This window comes from Cavia porcellus, unplaced genomic scaffold, assembly GCF_034190915.1.
Source record: "Cavia porcellus strain 051 isolate PalLab524CR breed Dunkin Hartley unplaced genomic scaffold, mCavPor4.1 scaffold_4, whole genome shotgun sequence".
Classification (NCBI taxonomy): domain Eukaryota; kingdom Metazoa; phylum Chordata; class Mammalia; order Rodentia; family Caviidae; genus Cavia; species Cavia porcellus.
This window is the reverse complement of record NW_026947487.1, coordinates 101,443,659-101,462,186: the sequence shown is the minus strand read 5'-3', so window position 1 is coordinate 101,462,186 and position 18,528 is coordinate 101,443,659. Positions and strand designations below refer to the sequence as shown.

Here is an 18,528-nt window from a genome sequence, read left to right as displayed (position 1 = left end):
ACTCACCCTACAAGGCAGGAGAGCCGGACAGACCTCCTCCAGCTCCTGCTGCACGCCAAGGGGCTGATCGCTGGAAAAGGGACACCCTGAAACGAAGGCAGCACAACCTTTCCAGTGGCGAGAGGAGAAAAGAATAATTATCAAATATAAAGAGGCTGGTTTAAAGAAGGTGCTTACAATTGTGCCAAGCTTAGCTTTAATTCCGCAGTGGGGCGCTGATGACATTAAGACTGTTTGCAAAAGCTGCATATGGTTTTTACTGCAACCTTGTAAATTCCGGTGTTTTGACGCCAAACCACCTCCCACCCCCATTTACACCTTTGTTTTCCTGACCTCCTAAACCCCACTAACCGCATCCCAGTAGTTTCCTAGTTCTTTAAAAAGCTGGTGCTAGACTTGGGTGAGTAAAGTGAAGGAGGGTGGGGAGAGGAAAGTGTTAGGAAGAAAGTTAGAACCTGCTGAAAACGCTTTTACATCTTGGAAAAGCTTTAAGATAAATGATAATTAAAACTAGTAAAAAATGCCAGGAGTTGTGGTATATGCCTGTAACCCAGCATTCAGGAGTCTGAAGCAGGAAAAGTGTCAGAAGTTCAAGGCCAGCCTGGGCTGCACAGTGACTTCAGAGCCAGCAGGCACTACAGTGACATGCGGTCTCAAAAAACCAACCAAACCAAAAACAGTAAAAAATGAATTATGTGTTGTCTAAACACATCTGGGTTAATTTCCATCACTTTTTAAGCATCAACAAATTTATAGGGTGGGCAGCAATCTGTAACCTGCTCTTCTCACGAGTCTTAGGGGTGAAGATCTTGCCTGACCCCTGAACCCCTGGCCAAAGAACTGAGCCACACCCCAGCACACTTGCTTCACCTGCTCCCATGCAGCAGCACAAACACCCAGCTTTTTCATATTGCTTCAGAAATCATCTTAGGGTGTTTGAGATACAAGTGTATGACTTTGGAATACTTACTGAACCCACAGTAGCGTTGACCTTCAGATGGCCTGAGGGCCCAATTACGGCTGTTACCGCCAGATGGGGTAAAGGAGGGCTCAGGGGTCAGCCAGTCAATTTTGCCACCAAGTTGTGAGACTGTAAACTTCAGTGTCCCTAGCCCAGCATCAGGTTGTTACAAGGATCCTTAGGAGGCTTAGTGATTGGCTGAAAGTGCTCAGTGAGCTCCAGTTACCCTCACCCAGAGTGTGGTATCATGTGCCCGTGCCCATCCTTCCAGAGCACCCAGTGACCGAAGTTTAGGGACTGGTGTTGAATACAAGAAAAAATGCTTTGTCCCTATTGAATCACGGGCCTGGGGAGCTCTGGGCCACCTGTTCATAACCAGAGGCATCAGGGAACCTGGACCTGCCCAAACTTCAGGATCGATCCTACCTTCACCCCCAAAGTTGTAGCATTTCAGATCAGGGAAAATAAGCAGGGCTGAGCAAACAAAAATGGGTTCATGGTGCTGTGGGGTGACCCAAGGAGGATCCTCTCCCTGTGGAGAGAGGGCCCGAGGTGGCCAAGTGGCCTATCATCAAAAGCCAGAAATCCAGACCTTCAGGTAAAATCTCCTAATTTTTAAGAGTTGACAACTAATTCAAATATTTTAAAAGGTACTCGCTACAGAGAGTATGTCTGACTCATATTCAGCCAATTCAACACTTGTAAGTGACCCATTCAGGAGCACGAGGAATGGAGCAGCCAGTTTGGAATGATCCCTCTGCCCTGGATGGGACAGCAACGTGAGTTCTCTGGGTGCGGGTTCTTCACGCCAGGGCTCACCTCCTGCCTGTTTTCTAAGGCTCCAGCTATGACCTACAAATTTCTTGCCTGTCTCTCTCTGCTGGCTCCAGAGTGGGGCTGGTTCAGCACAATCTCACCAGTTAATTAAAACCTCCAAAATGAATACATATCACAAGAACAGTCAATCCGCTGCCCATACCAATTGGCTTTGCCCCTAAATGGCTTCCTCTAGGGAGCAAACTCTCCCTTACCGATCTGCAGGGCCAGGGATGACCTGGTGTTATCAGGCAGATAAGAGAGTCTTTACCTTTGTGGGGTCTGTACCAGGCAGGGTTGATCCATAAGTAACATCCAGTCTGAGGTGTCCCAGTGCATTCATTCATCCCTACCCGAGGTGGGGAGGGAAGTCTTTAAGGGAGACACAATAAAGCTGAGCTTATCTCTGCTAGCACTGGGGATTTAGAAATGGGCTAATTTCATATCCAATCACAAATGTGAATTAGATGTTGCTGAATTGGCTTTTATGTGATTTTTTTTTAAGACAAATTTTCACTATATAGTCCAGGATGGCCTTGAATTCACTGTGTAGCCTAGGGTGGTCTTTTTTTTTTTTGTCTTTTTCCTTTTTATCAGTACCAGGAATTGAACTCACGACTGCCTGCTTGCAAGGTAGGCGCTTATGCCGCTGAGCTAAATCCCCAGCCCCCTAGGGTGGTCTTTTTTTGTTTGATGTTTTGTGTTTTGAGACCGGGTCTCACTATGTAGTTCAGACTGGCCTCGAACTCACTATGTAGCATAGGATAGCCTTGAAGTCAGTGATCCTCTTGCCTCAGCCTCCCCTAGTGCTGGGATAACAGGCATATCCCCATGCCTGGCTCCTAGGCCGATCTTGTACTCCTCCTGCCTTAACCTGCTGAGTACTAGAATTACATACTGTATCACCATGTCCAGCAATGGTTTGAATGTTAAATGTGTTGAAGGTTTGGTTTCTAATGCAGTGATGTTCAGAGGTGGGGCTTTTAGAAGGCATCTGGCCTCACTGGTGGGTTAACCCACTGATAGATTCAGAGTCTGATGGCATTATCAGAAGGAGTGGGATTCAGGAGGTGGGACAGAGTTGAACAAAATGGGTCATGGCTGCACCCCTGGGGACTGTATCCTGTCCCTAGGCTTTTCTTCTCTGGCTCTCGCACCAGAGACTGGAGTCTCGATAGCGGCTTCTGCTTACTGGCTGCCATGAACCCTTCTAACATGATGTTTCTGCCTCACCACAGGACCACAGGCAATGGAGTCATCTGACCATGGAGTAAAACCTCTGAAACCAAAGCAAGCCTTTCTTTCCCCTCTGGTATCCTCAGGTATTTTGTCACGGATTCAGGAAGCTAACACACAGGTTTCACAGGCTCAGCCTCCCTATTTGTCTCAGCAGTAAAAGATCCACACTGCACTTTTCGTGGTCACTTAACAAATGGTGAACACCAGCTTAGAGCAGATGCTTCAATGCCTAAAAAGCCTTACGATGGTCTCTGCTATCTAGATGGTTTCAAGGCAAATGCAGTTGAGAAATTAAGCCACCAAACAAGGCCATTTATAATTAAATGTTGATGAGGAATCTAACTAAAAGAGATGAGGGATTTTAGGAAAGAGATATCTGGGGTGTTTTTATTTTGATTGTGCTAGGGATTGAACTTACGGCCTCACACATGATAGGCAAATGTTCTACCAATGAGCTAGGTTTCCAGTCCTTTTTTTTTTTCTTTTTTCTTTTTATCGGTACCGGGGATCAAACTCACGATCGCCTACTTGCAAGGCAGGTGCTTAATGCCACTGAGCTAAATCCCCAGCCCCTCCAGTCTTTTTTTAAAACTGATTTTGAGACACAGTCTCACTAACTTGCCCAGGATGGCATCAAACTTGCAATCCTCCTGCCTCAGCCTCCCAGAGAGCTGGGATTATAGGCATACACCATCTTGCCTGGCTGGGAAAGAGCTCCATGGGCTGCAGGGATGTTCTGCGAAGGAAGATTAGCTTAGGTGCAACAACAGGTACAGGAACGGGGGTAGCACATCTGAATCACAAGAGAGAAAACCGGATGAGATAAAATTACACCGAAGAACTCCAAAAGTGCCAGCTAAGGAATTCCAGCAGCTCTGAGGAGGAGGATGCTAGGGAGAGCTTGCAGAAGGTGTTGGGTGACCAAAGAAGGAGGCTGGATTTTATCCAGTTGGTTATGCCCAAGCAAGGTAACAACAGGTCAGAAGTGCTGCTTTGGGGGAGTCTGGGCAATGGTGTCGGGGATAAAGATCTGCGGGCAGGCGGCTGAGTCCACAGAGGGTGAAGGGAAGCGAAGGGAGGACGGAAGGGTCTGAAGTGGGGAGGGCGGTCCTTAGGAGATGAGGCTGGTGTAGCTGGAGAGAAGGGGGGCCTTTCGCACTTGGGGGTCACTGAAGCTGATGTTCCACAGATGAAGATTTAACCTTTCGGAGTCTGCAGTTCCAAACGCACGAGATGCTCAGTACCTTCACCACAGGAACCCGCCATTCCAGCCTTCGTGCTCACTGGTACTTGAGGCCGGGAACATCCCTGCCAGCAGGCTGGAGCCACCGCTTCACCCTGCGCCGCCGGCCTCCTGGCCAGGCCTTGCACAGGGTGGCTGGGGCCATCAGCTTGGCCCTCAGGTCGCTCCTCACCCACTGCCCGCAAGCTTCAGTGCTCCTCCAGGCACCCAGTCTGTGACTTCTAGCACACCCAGACTGAGGGACAGCAGCGGGGCTGTCCTGGCTTCCTTTGTCCTTCCAGGTTTCATGCCATCAACGTCTCCTGGGCTGACCACCATTACCACCTTTTCGTGTGAATGAAGATGGATTTAAAGTGGTTTCCAAACTGGCCACTGTGGCACATTCCTGTAATACCAGTGCTCTGAGAGAGGCTGCAGCAAGAGGATTCCAAGTTCAAGCCCGGCCTGAGCAACTTAGTGACTCAGCAAAATGAAAAATTAAAAAAAAGCTCGGTCAGCAGGTCCTGGGTTCAATCCTTAATACCAGCCCCAAAATGACTGGGGATGTGGCTCAGAAGTAAAATATTCCTGAGTTTGACTGGCTGCAGTACTGTAGATAGACAAATAACAATAAGTAAGATTACAAATAAAATGGCTTCTATACTGTTCACCAATAATCCCAACTATTTAGGGAGGCTGAGGCAGGAGAATTGCTTGAGTTCAAGAATTCAGCACCAACCTCGGCACCACAGCAAGCAGGACCTTGTCTTCAATCAGCAAAACCCGTGTACATAAAATGGCTTCCAAATAGTAGCCGTTATGTTCCCGGTGCTGACTAAGGCTTTTTCTTCAAGGAGCTTAAACTGCAGTACTAGTTAATACATAGTTCAAGGTAGGACGCGTGTGCCTGGACTCCAGGAAGGCAGCTCTGGCAAACAGTCACCCACTCCTCACTTTCCCTCCTGCTGCCGAGTGCTAGCAGTCAGCCCCATGTCCAGATGCCAGGTTTGAAGAAGCAGGTTTGAGGGCCTTCCCAGACGCAGTTCCAGGGGCTCGATTTCATTCCAGCCCTTTTCCTGGGGGTGGGATGGGGGGCCTTTTCATTTGAAATGAAGGGGCTTCTACTCTGCTCCGCACAAGGACTGGGGGTGTGGATGCTGCCTTGCTCAGGACAAGAGGCCACACTGGACTGATAACCAGACTAGGGGTGCTGTTCCTGGAATCCTCAAAAGGAAAAGCTCTTCTCTACCACCTTTCCTGTCTCTCCTTTCCTAGGTGAATGTGGGAAACATCTAGAATGCATCCATCAGCCTTACTCAGCCTTCTTCAAGGAATCCTGTGTAGCTACTAAAATGTATGTTCATGGAGACAGTGTACAAATGTGCCAAAAACACTATGATGCTTTGTCAAGTAAGTACACAGGTCACAAAACTGTTACATATGAAGACTAAGGTTCTGTTGTTTTCTTTAGAATTCTATGAGTTTCTGGGCATAGTGGCACATGCCTGTAATCCTGGTACTCAGGAGGCTGAGGCAGGAGGATCACCAAGAGTTTGAGGCCAGCCTAGGCTAACTAAAGGCCATCCTGAACTACACAGGGAGACCCTGTCTCAAAACAAAACAAAATTCCTACAAGTCAAAAGGCAAGAGAAAATTCTCCTAACTCAGATTGGATATTAAGATCATATTTAATATTATTAGGCCTCATATTAAGATTTGGATAGAACAATAGAGCTTTCTGTACCTTTTTTCCTGAATTCTCTGCATTTTCTGTTCATAAATATAATTTTGTAATGGCGAGGTATTTTTAAATGGTCTGAATTCTGATTTCACAAAATTTCCTTCCAGCTTGAGGCTGACTGTAATTTAGCCTACATAAAACATGGGGAAAATTTATGGGGAAAAGTTCTGGCCATTTCAGATGCAATCAGGTGTGTTTAGGGTGGTATGGCTGTAGATGGTTTTAGCCATTTAAATTCACAATTTTAAGCAGTAAATTAAATGGCGAGGGCCAGAGCATAAGATTGATGGCAGACAAAACTTGGAGTGGCTTTGCTGACAACCCTCTGTGCCTTTGAGGGAACTTAGCGGGTGAGGGAGCCCCCAGAGCTACACCAGCTCCTCCAGCACCTTTGAGTGAATTAAAAAAAGTACTCGGTGTGGCTCGCACCGGCTGCCTTCCACCCCACTGCCCACCTCGCCCAGGCCTGGTGATACTGAACAAGGGAAGGAGTCGCTTTCCTCTAAGAAAGCATTTCCAGTAACTGTGGTGGGGGCACCAGTGCCCTCTGCCCAAGGCAAGGAGAACTTAAGCCTTCCTCAGGGCAGCACCCTCGTTACACATCCATACTCACTGGACGTAACTCACTGTGACACCAAGTGGCACACACGCACAGCATGCACACACCCAAAGTGTGGCTGAACACAATCTCGTCTAGGGTCCCAGTTGCCAGATCAGCAGCGGGGAACAAACAGCTTAAATACTGCTGCTCTGAATTCCTTTGCCTCCTTTTACAGTGTTATCAACCACAACTCTTCAATGTGCTGGCACTTCTGCTTTCTGTCGTCTTTCTTGATTAAAGATATCATTTGTCACTGTCACAAAGGAGGCTCAAAGCTGGGCCCTCCATAAAAGTATTTGTTTGTTTGTTTTTGAAGTGCAGGGGTCAAACCCAGGGCCTTAGCACTACAACACCAGCCCCATAAAAGCATTTAGAGAGAAGAGCTGAGGACTGAACATTCTTATCAATGACTGTATGGGGAGGGATCTCCCCAAAGTGTGTGCTACTCATAGATTTTTGGGGGTGCTAGGACATGCTCCTGCAAAAACACAAGCCAATCAGTGATTCTCACACTTAGCTATTGTACATTAGACTTTTAAAATTTGGGGAGCTTTTAAAAAAATCTCTAATGCCTGGAACACATCCCAGATCCATTTAGGGACTCACTGGGGTGGGCCCCAGGCTTCACTATTTTACAGTTCCGGGGTGACTCGATTATGCATCCAGGTTGAGCGCATACCCCTAGGGTTCTCCTTGGCTGAGATCTGCACGTGCATTTCTGGCACAGAGAAGCCAGCAAAGGCGCCAGCCCCATGGCATAGGAGAAGAGCAGCTCCCTGGTGTATGCACCTGTTTGAAATGAGCCGACCTTAAAAACTTAAAAAATGAACAAATGAGCTAGCAAGCCAGAAGGGAGAAAGCAAAAAGATAAAGGATGCAGATTTGAACTAAAAATTAAGAAGCTAGGCCAGAGGACAGGGCAAAGTCAATCCCCAGTCTCTCCAATGCGCCAGGATGGGGATTTCAATGATCTTTTTATTGGCAAAGATGATACCTGTTTTTTCCTCCTAGAGAATTGAGAAAAAGCAAAACTAAAGCAGTTAGCCCTTGCCGTGGGAGAACACAGCTGCACAAACACCGTGGGTTAGCTTTGCAATCATGGAATGTCTACATTTTAGGGGCCTTCCTGACTCAGGGGATGGGGAAGTTCTCTCCAGAGCCTCAAGAGGGGCCTGAGTAACACTTCTGGGGCACAGGGTTCTCACAGCTCTCAGACAACCCTGCTCTTGATGATTTTTTGTTTTTGTTTTTCAGAAAGGATTTCACCAAGTTGCCCAAGCTGGCCTCCATCATGATCCTCCTGCCTCAGCCTGCTATATGCCAGATACTGCCACGCACCATTACATTCAGCTACAGCCTTATTTTCTTGAAATTGCTGATCAACACCTTTTGGGGAAAAGGCTCACCCCGGCTCTAAAGTGCCACCATTATTATTCTCTTAGTTAAATCAGCTTACTTTGAGGCTGGACTTGCTCTAGGATTCACTGCTCGCCATGGATTTTGAAGTTTTGAAAGTGGTGTGTGGTCCAATTAAAGTGTGTACACATGGGTGGGGTGGGGGAGGCTCTTCCAGACTCTGGCAGTGCAGAGCAGGCGCTTTGTTCTCCCCAGCGCCAGGTGGCCACCTGTGCGTGTGAGGACCAGGGCTGCACAGCAGAGAAGCCCCACCCAGTCCCGCTGCCAGCTATCTTCAGCTCATAAGGCAGAAAGTGCAGGTGAGATCTACGTCATTTAATAAGCAACTCAAAGGCTTGGTAACTTCCCCAGTTCCCCAGCAGAGACACACCAGCAAGGCTCCACAACCGCTCTCCAAATTGCCCTCTCCTGACCAACTGGCCTCAGCCCCTCTGCAGCTCAGGAAGCTTCTCTGCTCACCTGCACTCACCGCTCCCATCTGGACTCTTTGTTTTCTATTACCTCTATTTGTTTTCCATTACCTCTCTGGACCTTATTTTTCCCTTCCTCAAAAGAGGACTATTCATCTGGCCTGTTTTTCCCCTCTGAAAGAATGGTATGGGATCAGGGATATTAATGTGTATATGCTTTGGGCTTCTCACAGGAAATTACAGCTCAAAATGATATGCTGCTATTCTGAAAACGAAATCTAAGAGCTGAAGGTCTGCTCACAGGATAGCAAAGGGTTAGAGCAACTACCACCTTCAAAACAGACATTTCTGGCCCTTGGTTGGAGTTCACGGGAACCCTGCCTGGCTGACTTGCTACATTTTCTATGTTGCACATTTGTGAGTGGCCCGCTGCCTCCTGTCCCCAGGAAGGTAGCCCTTAGATGTCTTGGCCACCCCACGAAGGAATAAAAGCTGCCGCACAACTGTAATCCCAGCACTCTGGGAGACCCAGGCAGCAGAGGATAGTTGAAGGCTATAGTTGGGTAATTTATGGAGACGCTTACTCAAAATGAAAATACAAAATGGCTCAGGATGCAGCCCACAGCAAAAGCTCAGAGCAAGGAGGATGCAGCTAAGGGCAAAATCCCAGGAAAGACAAAGAGACAAGGAGGACAATGAAAGAGAGGAGGAGGAGGAGCAGAAGGAAGAGGGCAGCGGGGAAAGCGGAGCAACAGCAAAGCACAGAGCAGGTGGGCTGGGGCACGGGAGCCTGTGGTGAACTACATGACCAAACACAGTATCTGTAACGAATTCTGCTGTCAGAGGTTGTGTTTTGATGTAAGAGGACACTATTTTGAGGGAATTTGGGGTGAAGCTTAGCCTGACATAGGTGGTCCATTTAAATAAGCAGATTACCACCTTCTTTATCCTCACACTAAGAACACATGTTTACGGTTTGGAAACAGAGTACGTATTGGGTAGCAGCAAAGCCCCGTGGTTAAAAGCACAGCCTTTGGAGCCAGACTGCCTGGGCCCAAATACTGGTTTGTCTGCTTATTAGCTATGTTATCTGGAGCAAGTAATTAGCCTCAGTTTTCCCATCTGTAAAACAGGGGTAATAATGATACCTATCTCACAGGGCTGTGTGTGAGGATTCAGTGTTTAATATGTATCAAGTGCACAGAAAGGCATAATAAGCTCTCTGTAGTGTAACTGCCACCATGATTACTATGTATAGCGACAAAGAGCAACACCACCATATCCTGAGGTTTACAGGCTGAGCCCAGCTTCTTTCCACAGTTCCTGGAAGCCACTGGAACCTCTAGTTGGGCCAGGGCTGCCGAAGTACAAAATGTGTCAGGTGCCCCCATTGGGAGTTTTGGTACACAGACAACTCCAGGCTCTGAAAATTTCCTATTTCTGAATTATTTAAAGGATGTATCAACACTCTTGTTTTAGAGAATGAGCCTATATTTTATGAGTATTAAAGCAATGTCAGCTGAGGCTTGGAGGAGTGTAGATTGGGGATATTTTGGTAAATAATATTTAAAGTATTCTTATCCATTTGATCCAGGATTCCAACTTCCCAAGACTTGTTTTATAGAAGCACTTGAATATGCAAAATTATATTTGGGAATCATTGGAACTAAGGAACAACTAACCATCCACAGACAAAGGTTTAACCAAAGTGTAATTCACAACAGAAGACACGTCACTGTCCCTGTCAGAAGGGAAGGGATCTGTAAGTACTCACATGAGTGGGTCCAGGGCAGATGACTAAAACTATCTGCATATATACACGTTATTATGTAATGTAATAAAATAAAATATGGTAATAACAAAGATGTGGAGGGATCATGCATTTGTTTCTTAGTGGCAATCTTGGAGTCACAGTAGAGGGCAGACTGGGAATCTGCCTTTGCTATGTACGTTAAATTTGCTGTAATTCCTGTTACACGTGTACATGCACAGGTGCAGCCAGGGCACTCGTCCCTGGGGGCAGCGCCCTCCTCTCATCCTCAGAAAGTGCTGAGGCTGCACAGGGAGGTGGGAGGTGGTCCCAGAAAATCAGTGGGGCTCCAAGAAACTTCTTCACAGGTCCCACAAGCTGGGGTTCATGTCTATATATGGGCACCCAAGTTTGCAACTCAAATAATCCTCTACTTGGAAGGCTTTTGCTTCTACACTTATTTTGGGGAAAATAAGCTATAATAGTCTTCAGCAAATGTTCAAAATATTTCATGGAGGGCCTTCCAAGGTAGTAAACAGGATCTTGGCTGGGACTCAGGAGACTCAGAGCCAAATCCCCCCAGAGAGGGACAACAATAGCTTGCCTCCCTGTTTCACAAGGTGGCTGTAAAATCAAGACAAGCTCTGAATGGAAAATGACTTTCCAAACTAAAGCAAACAGAGGGCAACTAATACTGCCACTCTATGTTCCCTGGGGACTGCAGAAGGTCACTTGCAGGGGTGGCACAGACCTATTGAGGCACTGGGAAGAACTGTGGGACGGACCCAGGGCTGACCCCTATCAAACGCTAAGGGAGGGTCTGCATGCCACCTCCCTCCAGTGAACTCAGGCAGCCCCAAATGGCCAGCATAGCAGAGACAGTCTGGGGACAGTAAGAAGCCAGCAGATTCCCAACCCCTGCCTGGAGCTTTGGCTCCAAGCAGAGTGGTGCATTAAGTCTGGGTGCTGCAGACTGCAGGGAGGCTGCTGCATGTGACTGCAGCACGAGCCTGTGGAGGACACAGCCAGGCTTGCTGCTGGGGCTGTGGAGAGCACCAGAGGGCAGGGAGGCAAGACTGGCTCACAGCCCACCCCCTACCCCAGTCATAGAAATTCCAGCTCAGAGTCAGAATTTCTGCTCAAAAACTGCAGGAGCCTACCTGATTTTGTACAGGTCACATGGCCCATCCCCCAACTTATTCCTAGAATAGATCAACTTTCCCATGTGGCAGCTATCCTCCACTGTGGCAAGCTGCTGGCGAGAGCCACAGGCAGGTGGCAGGCAGCACTCACTCAGTGACCCTCTCAGACAAAGGGACAGTAGGTGGGTGGACTGCGGACAGATTCACACATTTGCTTTCCTCTTTATTTTTGCTGCCAAAGAGGAACGGTGAGGACATGCAGAAATCAAAGCCAAGTAGGGGTGGAGTAGGTGAAAAGGGATGGGGCTCACAGCTTTCTTTTGATTGAGGGGGAAAATATGGCTGAGCATGGTTATATGCATTTCCTACTTATTGCACGTATCATTTTGGCCCCTAAGCATTTTCCAAAAACAAGGGAAACCCAGTCATGTCTGTAAGCCCAGCACCCTAAGAGGCTGAGGCTGCAGGATCATAAGTTCAAATTCACTTTGGGCTAACTTAGTAAGGCTGGCTCAAAATAAAACATTTTAAAAAGGGCTGGGGATGTAGCTCCAAGTGAAGCCCCTGGTTTCAGTACTAGCACCTCAAAACCAACCTAAACAAAACAGAAAAAACCACAAAGCTGAAAGGGCTTCAGGGAAAGTCTGTGGCTACCCTACTCAGGACCGCCTCTCTTACTAATCTCCCCCACCCCTTTAGAGGGTCTCACCATGTAGCCCAGCCTGACTTTGAACTTGCAGCTTCCTCCTGCTTCAGCTTACTGAGTGCTGGGATTATAGGTGTGCACCACCATGCGCATCTCCGCTCTGGCCACATGAACCCTAGCTCTTCCTCACCCCTGAGGATTCACCTTCACCCTTGGACCGTCACACCTGCTATTTCTCTTACCTGGGATGCTCCTCCAGATACTTCTGTGGGTCTCCTTCACCCTCTTGGACCTTTCTTGGCAAGGTCATCTATGGACAACTTACCCGGACTCGGCACTCTGAGCCTCGCCTCCATTTCTGGCCTTGCTTTCTACCTCCTTTGTTTATCTCACCCACTGTCTGTCTCCCTCCACTATGGAGAGGCGCCCCTGAGGACGGGCTGGCTGGTCTGCTTTGCTCACTGCTGTGCTCTTGCTGCTTGGTACAGTGACACATGGTAGGTCCTTGAGAAACTGTTGCTGTCATCTGCTCTCTGCTCCCTGTACCTTGGCTTTTATAACTGGATGGGTGGGCAGAGCCAGGAAAGAGGTGGCCAAATGCAGGAAAGGGTAAGGGTGTGCAAAATGATGTGCACAGAGGGATGACCCAGAGCAAAGAGGAAGCTAAGAGATTGCTGACTAAATGACAGGACATGCAGAAGGGCAGATCTGTGCCAAGAAGGAAAAAAACAAAAAAGTCAAAAAATAAGCAAGCAAGCAAATCAGAGAAGAGAAATGCTGGAGTGTGGGGAAGCCAGAAACACAGGAGATGCCTGGCTGCAGCCACTGCCCTACGCCTTGCATGTCTCTCCCCATGATGCCACCTGCTGTTGGCCAAGGGAGTGTACAGTGAGACTGGACTGAGGAGAATGAGACCAGGAGAGGAAGAGGAGAAGGAGGGATGGGTCAAGCAAAAGATCGAGAGGTGGGGCAGAGGAACCAAGTGACAAGCCACGAGGCAGGTGACAGGACTGAAGGCTAGGCCAGGAGAACCTCAGTAGCAGATGTGGAGAGAGGAGACCAAAAAGGACAGGAGGAAGAAGGTGGCCATTGAGGAAGAAAAAATGGGTAGAAGTGGGAGGCAAGACACTTCTGTTCCTGCCATTGTCTGAGCTCTTGCAATTCAGTGCCTTTTAAAATTTAAATCTGTGGGGGCTGGAGATTTAGCTCTGTGGCATAAGTACCTGCCTTACAAGCAGGCGGTCATGAGTTCAATCCCCGGTACCGATAAAAAGAAAAAAAAAAAAAAATTTAAAATTTAAATCTGTGATAGCTAGGCGTGGTGCTGCATACCTGTAATCCCAGCACTTAGGAAGCCAAGGCAGAACTGTTGTAGGTTTGAGGCCAGCCTGGGCTGCACAGTGAGTTCAAGGCCAGCCTGAACTACACAGCGAGAGAAACCCTGTCTCAGAAAACAAACAAAACATAAAAACCAACTCAATAAAGAACAAATGCTTTTCGCCCTTTACCAAACAGCTCAAATTAAGAGGCAATCTATAAATGGAGCTAAAGGAAATAGAAGGCTCTGAGAGATGCTCAAAAGGTGGCCGATTAGGATACAGCCTTGGAACTAAAACTTTTTTTTTTTTTTTTTTTGTCTTTTTCATTTTTATCGATACCGGGGATCGAACTCATGACCGCCTGTTTGCAAGGCAGGTGCTTATGCCGCTGAGCTAAATCCCCAGCCCCAGAACTAAAACATTTAATGTCAAGAAAATGGTAAGTTCGGTGATCAATTAATATATGTAGTCTGGTGGTCTGCAGTGAGCTGTGAGCAGGCCAAAATGCCAAGAAACAAGCATGTTTAGGCATAGCTGGTTGGCCCAAAGGAGATCCTTACCTGATATGAAAGCTCCAATCCTCATTTTCTAGATATTCTTGACTTAGAGAATAGAAACTATACTGTTAACAGCAGCTGAATGGAAATATCCTCTGAACTTGCTTCGTTGCGAGGCTTTGCTCACTGAGGAAACTGTGGCAGTGACTATATGTAAGGTCATGTCTTTAAAGGAATACCCCCCCACCCCACCTCATGAAGCTTCTGAGCCAAAAATCATGTGGGTAATCTGGCCAAAAAAAAATATCCTGTTGTTAATTGGCAGATGGGCACGTTTGTACAAGCACCCTTATGCATTTGAGTCTTTGCAAACTGTTTTGGGGTTCTGGTTAAGGATACCTCCGATAGCAGGGATAAAGTCCCATGTAAAAAGCCCCACCTAGTGCTGCAAAGCTGAGGATCATCAAAGAACTCTGAATTAGCTTTGTTAAAATGTGGATGACAGGACCACTTATCTAAAGCAGAAGGCCACTTGCTCCTTTTTGTCATCGCTTTTAGCTGCAATTAAAATGCAGTAGCCAAAAGAAATATAAGGTGAAGGCCACAGCACTATGTCTGAAATGGTTCAAAACTCCTGGCACCAGCCCAGCAGCGCCACTCGCTTCCCACCTGCAGTTGGCACCATTCTGCTGTCTAAGTGTTCATGGTACCGAACGAACAGGGGGTTGAAAGCAGGACAGAGACTCTCGGAGATGCGGTGGCCCTTTTTTCCCAACAGCCAGGGCAACTCTGCAAACAGCAGCAGAAGAAGCAAATGAAAACGGCTCCAGGGGACAAATGGGGCTTACTCTTCTCTGAAAGGTTCACCCAGCACAGTTCTCTTCCTGGGGCTCGATGCCTCCACACTAGTCTTTCACCTCCATACCAGAGGACCAGATTCAGACTTGTTTCTTCCAGCCAAGATAATTTTATTCCATTTTGCATATTTTGGTAACTACTTCCTATCCATCCCTTCAACTATATCCCATATTCAGATGCCTGTTTAGCAACCAGAGATGACTAGCTCTGCCTGCACCTCATTATCACAGGAGAGTAATATCACCATGACAGAATATCAAAATATGTGACATAGGGGAGGCCAACTTCTCAAGCTGCAAGGTCAGTACATCAAATTCCATCAGTCATGTTAGCATTTTTTACTTCCATCAGGAGATGTCCTTCTCTGAATGCTACAGTTGGCTTTTCCTTTTTTCTGGTACTGGGATTCGAACTCAGGACCTTGTACTTGCCAGTCAGACACTAGACTGCTGAGCTATATCCCTGGCTGCTTCTCCTTTTAACTGTCCATGCTCTGAGCTGGATGCAGGGTGGCTGAATAGATGCTTCAGGAATGTCAGCCCCAAGACCTAAGCAACCAGAGCATCACAAAGCCTCCCGTGGAGTCAGCCATATTGCCAGCACCAAAGAGGCAGCAGGCTGCCTGATGGAAGGCTTGGACATTACTCTTGCTGCTTGGTCCCTCCATGCTGCCTTCAAGTCCTTTAAGCCAGATCTATGGCAGAACAACGATCTTTTTCTCCAGCTTCTGTTGTGGGAACAGGAAGTTTCTCATGATCTCATCTAGCTCCTCCAGGGCTAGCTGAGCATGGAGCCTGGCCACGTCGTCAGGCTCCAATTGCACCACGTGCTTCAGCAGGTGATAGAGATCCTTGAGGACGTCTCTCAGCACCTATACAAGACAGACAGGGTCATGACATCTATCTGTACACGGAGGAAACCTGGCCATTCCCTTAGAAGCTAATGCAAGGCCCTCTCAGGTTGGAGAAGGGGGCGGGGTGGCTGCAGCACTTGTCCTGATAGGGTCTGTGTTTTTCACTCACCTCTGGTGCCTTACTACATGGACTCTGGGCCCAAGTATAGATCCCAGACAGCTCCCTTCAACCCCCAAGCATGGCAGAGACCTCAGCACCACCCACAGGCAACACTGCCCAATATGGTTACTTCCAGAGCAGCTGAGTATGAGCATTGTTCTCCCACAAGCTTTCTGCTGACACCCACAGAACAGGCACCTACCTTATAAAACCCAGGAGGCTATTTCTTCAGCAATTATGTCTTTCATACTTCTAAGTTTATAATTTAATTCCATTTCCATGCCTCCTTCATTCACCACACACACACTTTTTTTTTTCAATTGCAACTTTTAACTGGGACAAAAGAAGACTCCAAGGATAGCCCCACATCCATTTTTCATGACCAATGTTCTGATGTCATAGTCTGACATGGAATTGGGGGAGTACTCAAAGCATTTACTTGCAGGAGCTGCTCCACTACAAAATCCCTCTGGCTTCGCTATTAGAACTGTTAGCAAGAAACAGGTTATGGTTTTGTGTGTGTATGTGTGTGTGTGCACACACGCATGTTTTGAAGCTAGGAATTGAACTCAAGACCTTGCACTTGCTAGGCAGGCATCATGCCTCTGAGCTCCATCCCTGGCCCAGGTGCTACAGTTTATACCTGGATGCCTCCCCTACTTTCATACAATCACAGGCACAGCTTTTCTGGGAGATGACTGATCATGGAGAATGATTCACTGATGAGTTTAGAGCTAACTGTGCAAGTAGGAGATGGGGCCTGGCTGCAAGAGGTGGGTCACCGGGGGAGTAGCTTGGAAGGGCTGGACCCCACCTTGCTCTCTGCTTCCTGGCTGCCATGAGGTGCGCAGCTTTTTCCTGACTGTGCCTCTCGGCCACGCTGTTTCTTTGGAGCCAATTGATCACAGGCTGCTGTGAGCCAAAATCAACCTCTCCTTTTAGGTGTAGGTGTCAGGTATTATTGTGTCTCAGTGATGAGGAAGTGACTAAGACAAAACATTTCAAGGAAAGAGGGAACTCAGACGTAGGAATCATCAGGTCAAACGAGGGACAGAAGTGACTTGCTTTCAGCTGGTTGAGAAGTTACTTCTAGTTTAGAGCTTTTTGCTTCAATGACTGCAAGGTTATTAGCTCCACCTTACAAACAAGACTGAGGATTAGCAGGTTAAGGCTACCTAGTTAAAAACTGGTGAGGGGTAGGCATGTAGCTCAGTGTAGAGCACCTGGCTAGCATGCTTGAGGCCCTGGATTTGATCCTCAGGACCATAAACAAGAATAGCAGTAGCAGCAGCAGCAGCAGCAGCAGCAGCAGCAACAACAACAACAAAAACAATATAAAACTAATGGAGTCAGGTTTCTAATATCCACATCCTGTGTTCCTATTCTCCATTTTTATTGAAAGATACTGCAGTACAAAAAAGCACACATTAAAGAAAAAGCACACATTTAAAAGTTAGGGTGTCTTCTATCAATTCCTGTTCCCCTTCTCAGAGGTTACCCCTCCACAGCCATTTCCTTTGCCTGTGCAAGAGATGGAATCCATGGCCTTGTGCATGCTAAGCACAAGCTCTGCTACTGAAATGCACCCCCATTCCCCTTTTGTGTCTGTATGCTTGTTTTCTATTTTGCTTTTTTGAGCCTGGGCATCTCTATTCAATTTAGGTTGACCTTGACCTGGTGATGATCCCTCCTGCCTCAGCCTCTTGAGTGCTGAGATATAGCCATGTGTTACTGCACCCAAGTCTTGATCTGTGAAGTATGGTATTTAGTGAGTGCATTAACCTATTAAAAAAATAAATAGATTTACATTTAAGGGAATTAACTATAAGGCAAAGATTTTTTTTTTTTTTTTTTTTGAGACAGGGTCTCACTGCAGTCTAGAGCAGCCTTGGACTTACTATGTAGTGCAGGATGGTCTTGAACTCAGCAATCTTTCTGCCTTAGTCTCCTGAGTGCTGGGATTGGAGGTGTGTGTGCCACCATGCATGGCCCTCTAGGCAAAGATTTCTGTTAAAGTCATTTAACAGGTAAAAGATTTAGAACCTTCCCTTAAAAAATTTACAGTCAGGCAGGAGAGAAAAGGTATGCACATAAATAAAGGCGACCAAAACAGAACATAGTGAGTACTCTAAAAGGACTAGTCATGAGCAGTCAGAGCAAAGGGAGGTCACATTTTAGGAACCTCAGGGACCTGGATTTTGTTTGTTTTAGCTTTGTTTTTTTTTGAGACAGGGTTTGGTAATGTAGTTCAGGCTGGTTTTGAACTCAAAGATCCTCCTGCCTCAGCCTCCCAAGTGCTGGCCCAAGCATGTGATAGCCTAGGAACCTTAGAGACCTGGAGATGGAAATTGAAAAGGAGGAGAAAGTTAATTTGGTGAAGGACAGCACATGTGCGGTCTGGCTCAGGGTTCTCAAGCATCACAAGTGCATGAGGCATGCAGAACTGCAAGACTTGGGCTTGCTACAGGAGTACAGAAAGAGTCTTCCATATTTTGAGCATCTTGATGAGCAAAGGTATTGGGGAGGAGGAAATCTGGGGAAAAGACTCCTCAGAACAAGCTCCCAGGCCCTGCCTGACCCACAGCTGGCCTCCCTCTGGTTGCCTGTCCTCCAGCTGTGTGAGTCTTCTTTTTTTCCTTTCTGAGCAAACTTGCTTTTGTGCAGGGTGGGCTCCTCAGCCTGGGAAACTGTTTTGCCTTCTCTTCATCCTTCAACTCCTCCAATCTGCCTAAAACGCCACTTTTCAGGGAGGGATTCCTTAGCTCCCATCTAGCTCAGCCTTCCTACACTTCCTATCATTTTGTTGATACCTCAGAGCCAGTGAAGCTGGGTCATGATCAGCTTGATTGCTTGAGAACTACCTGAGCTTAATGGAGCACTCTGCTGTCGGGTCTGGG

General features: G+C 47.3%; 2 protein-coding genes across 3 annotated transcripts in view; both read right to left on the bottom strand.

Annotated features, from left to right (window-relative positions):
• Positions 1-14,530, bottom strand: part of Has3 (hyaluronan synthase 3) — a 28,440-nt gene extending 13,910 nt beyond the window's left edge. The window contains exons 1-2 of one of the 2 annotated variants that reach the window (XM_063247566.1): positions 13,824-14,530; positions 7-107 (exon numbers count right to left, since the gene is read on the bottom strand). In XM_063247566.1, the coding sequence (XP_063103636.1) occupies positions 7-107; positions 13,824-13,848 (126 nt within the window). In that variant the 5' untranslated portion in view covers positions 13,849-14,530. Of the gene's footprint in view, positions 1-6 lie in introns of both variants that reach the window. The other variant, XM_063247565.1, reaches the window with a different exon arrangement.
• A 206-nt stretch (positions 14,531-14,736) lies between these two features.
• The window catches only part of Tango6 (transport and golgi organization 6 homolog), a 210,287-nt gene continuing 206,495 nt past the window's right edge, over positions 14,737-18,528 (bottom strand). The window contains exon 18 of the mRNA XM_063247563.1: positions 14,737-15,489. Within this exon, the coding sequence (XP_063103633.1) occupies positions 15,313-15,489 (177 nt within the window). The 3' untranslated portion in view covers positions 14,737-15,312. The remainder of the gene's footprint in view (positions 15,490-18,528) is intronic.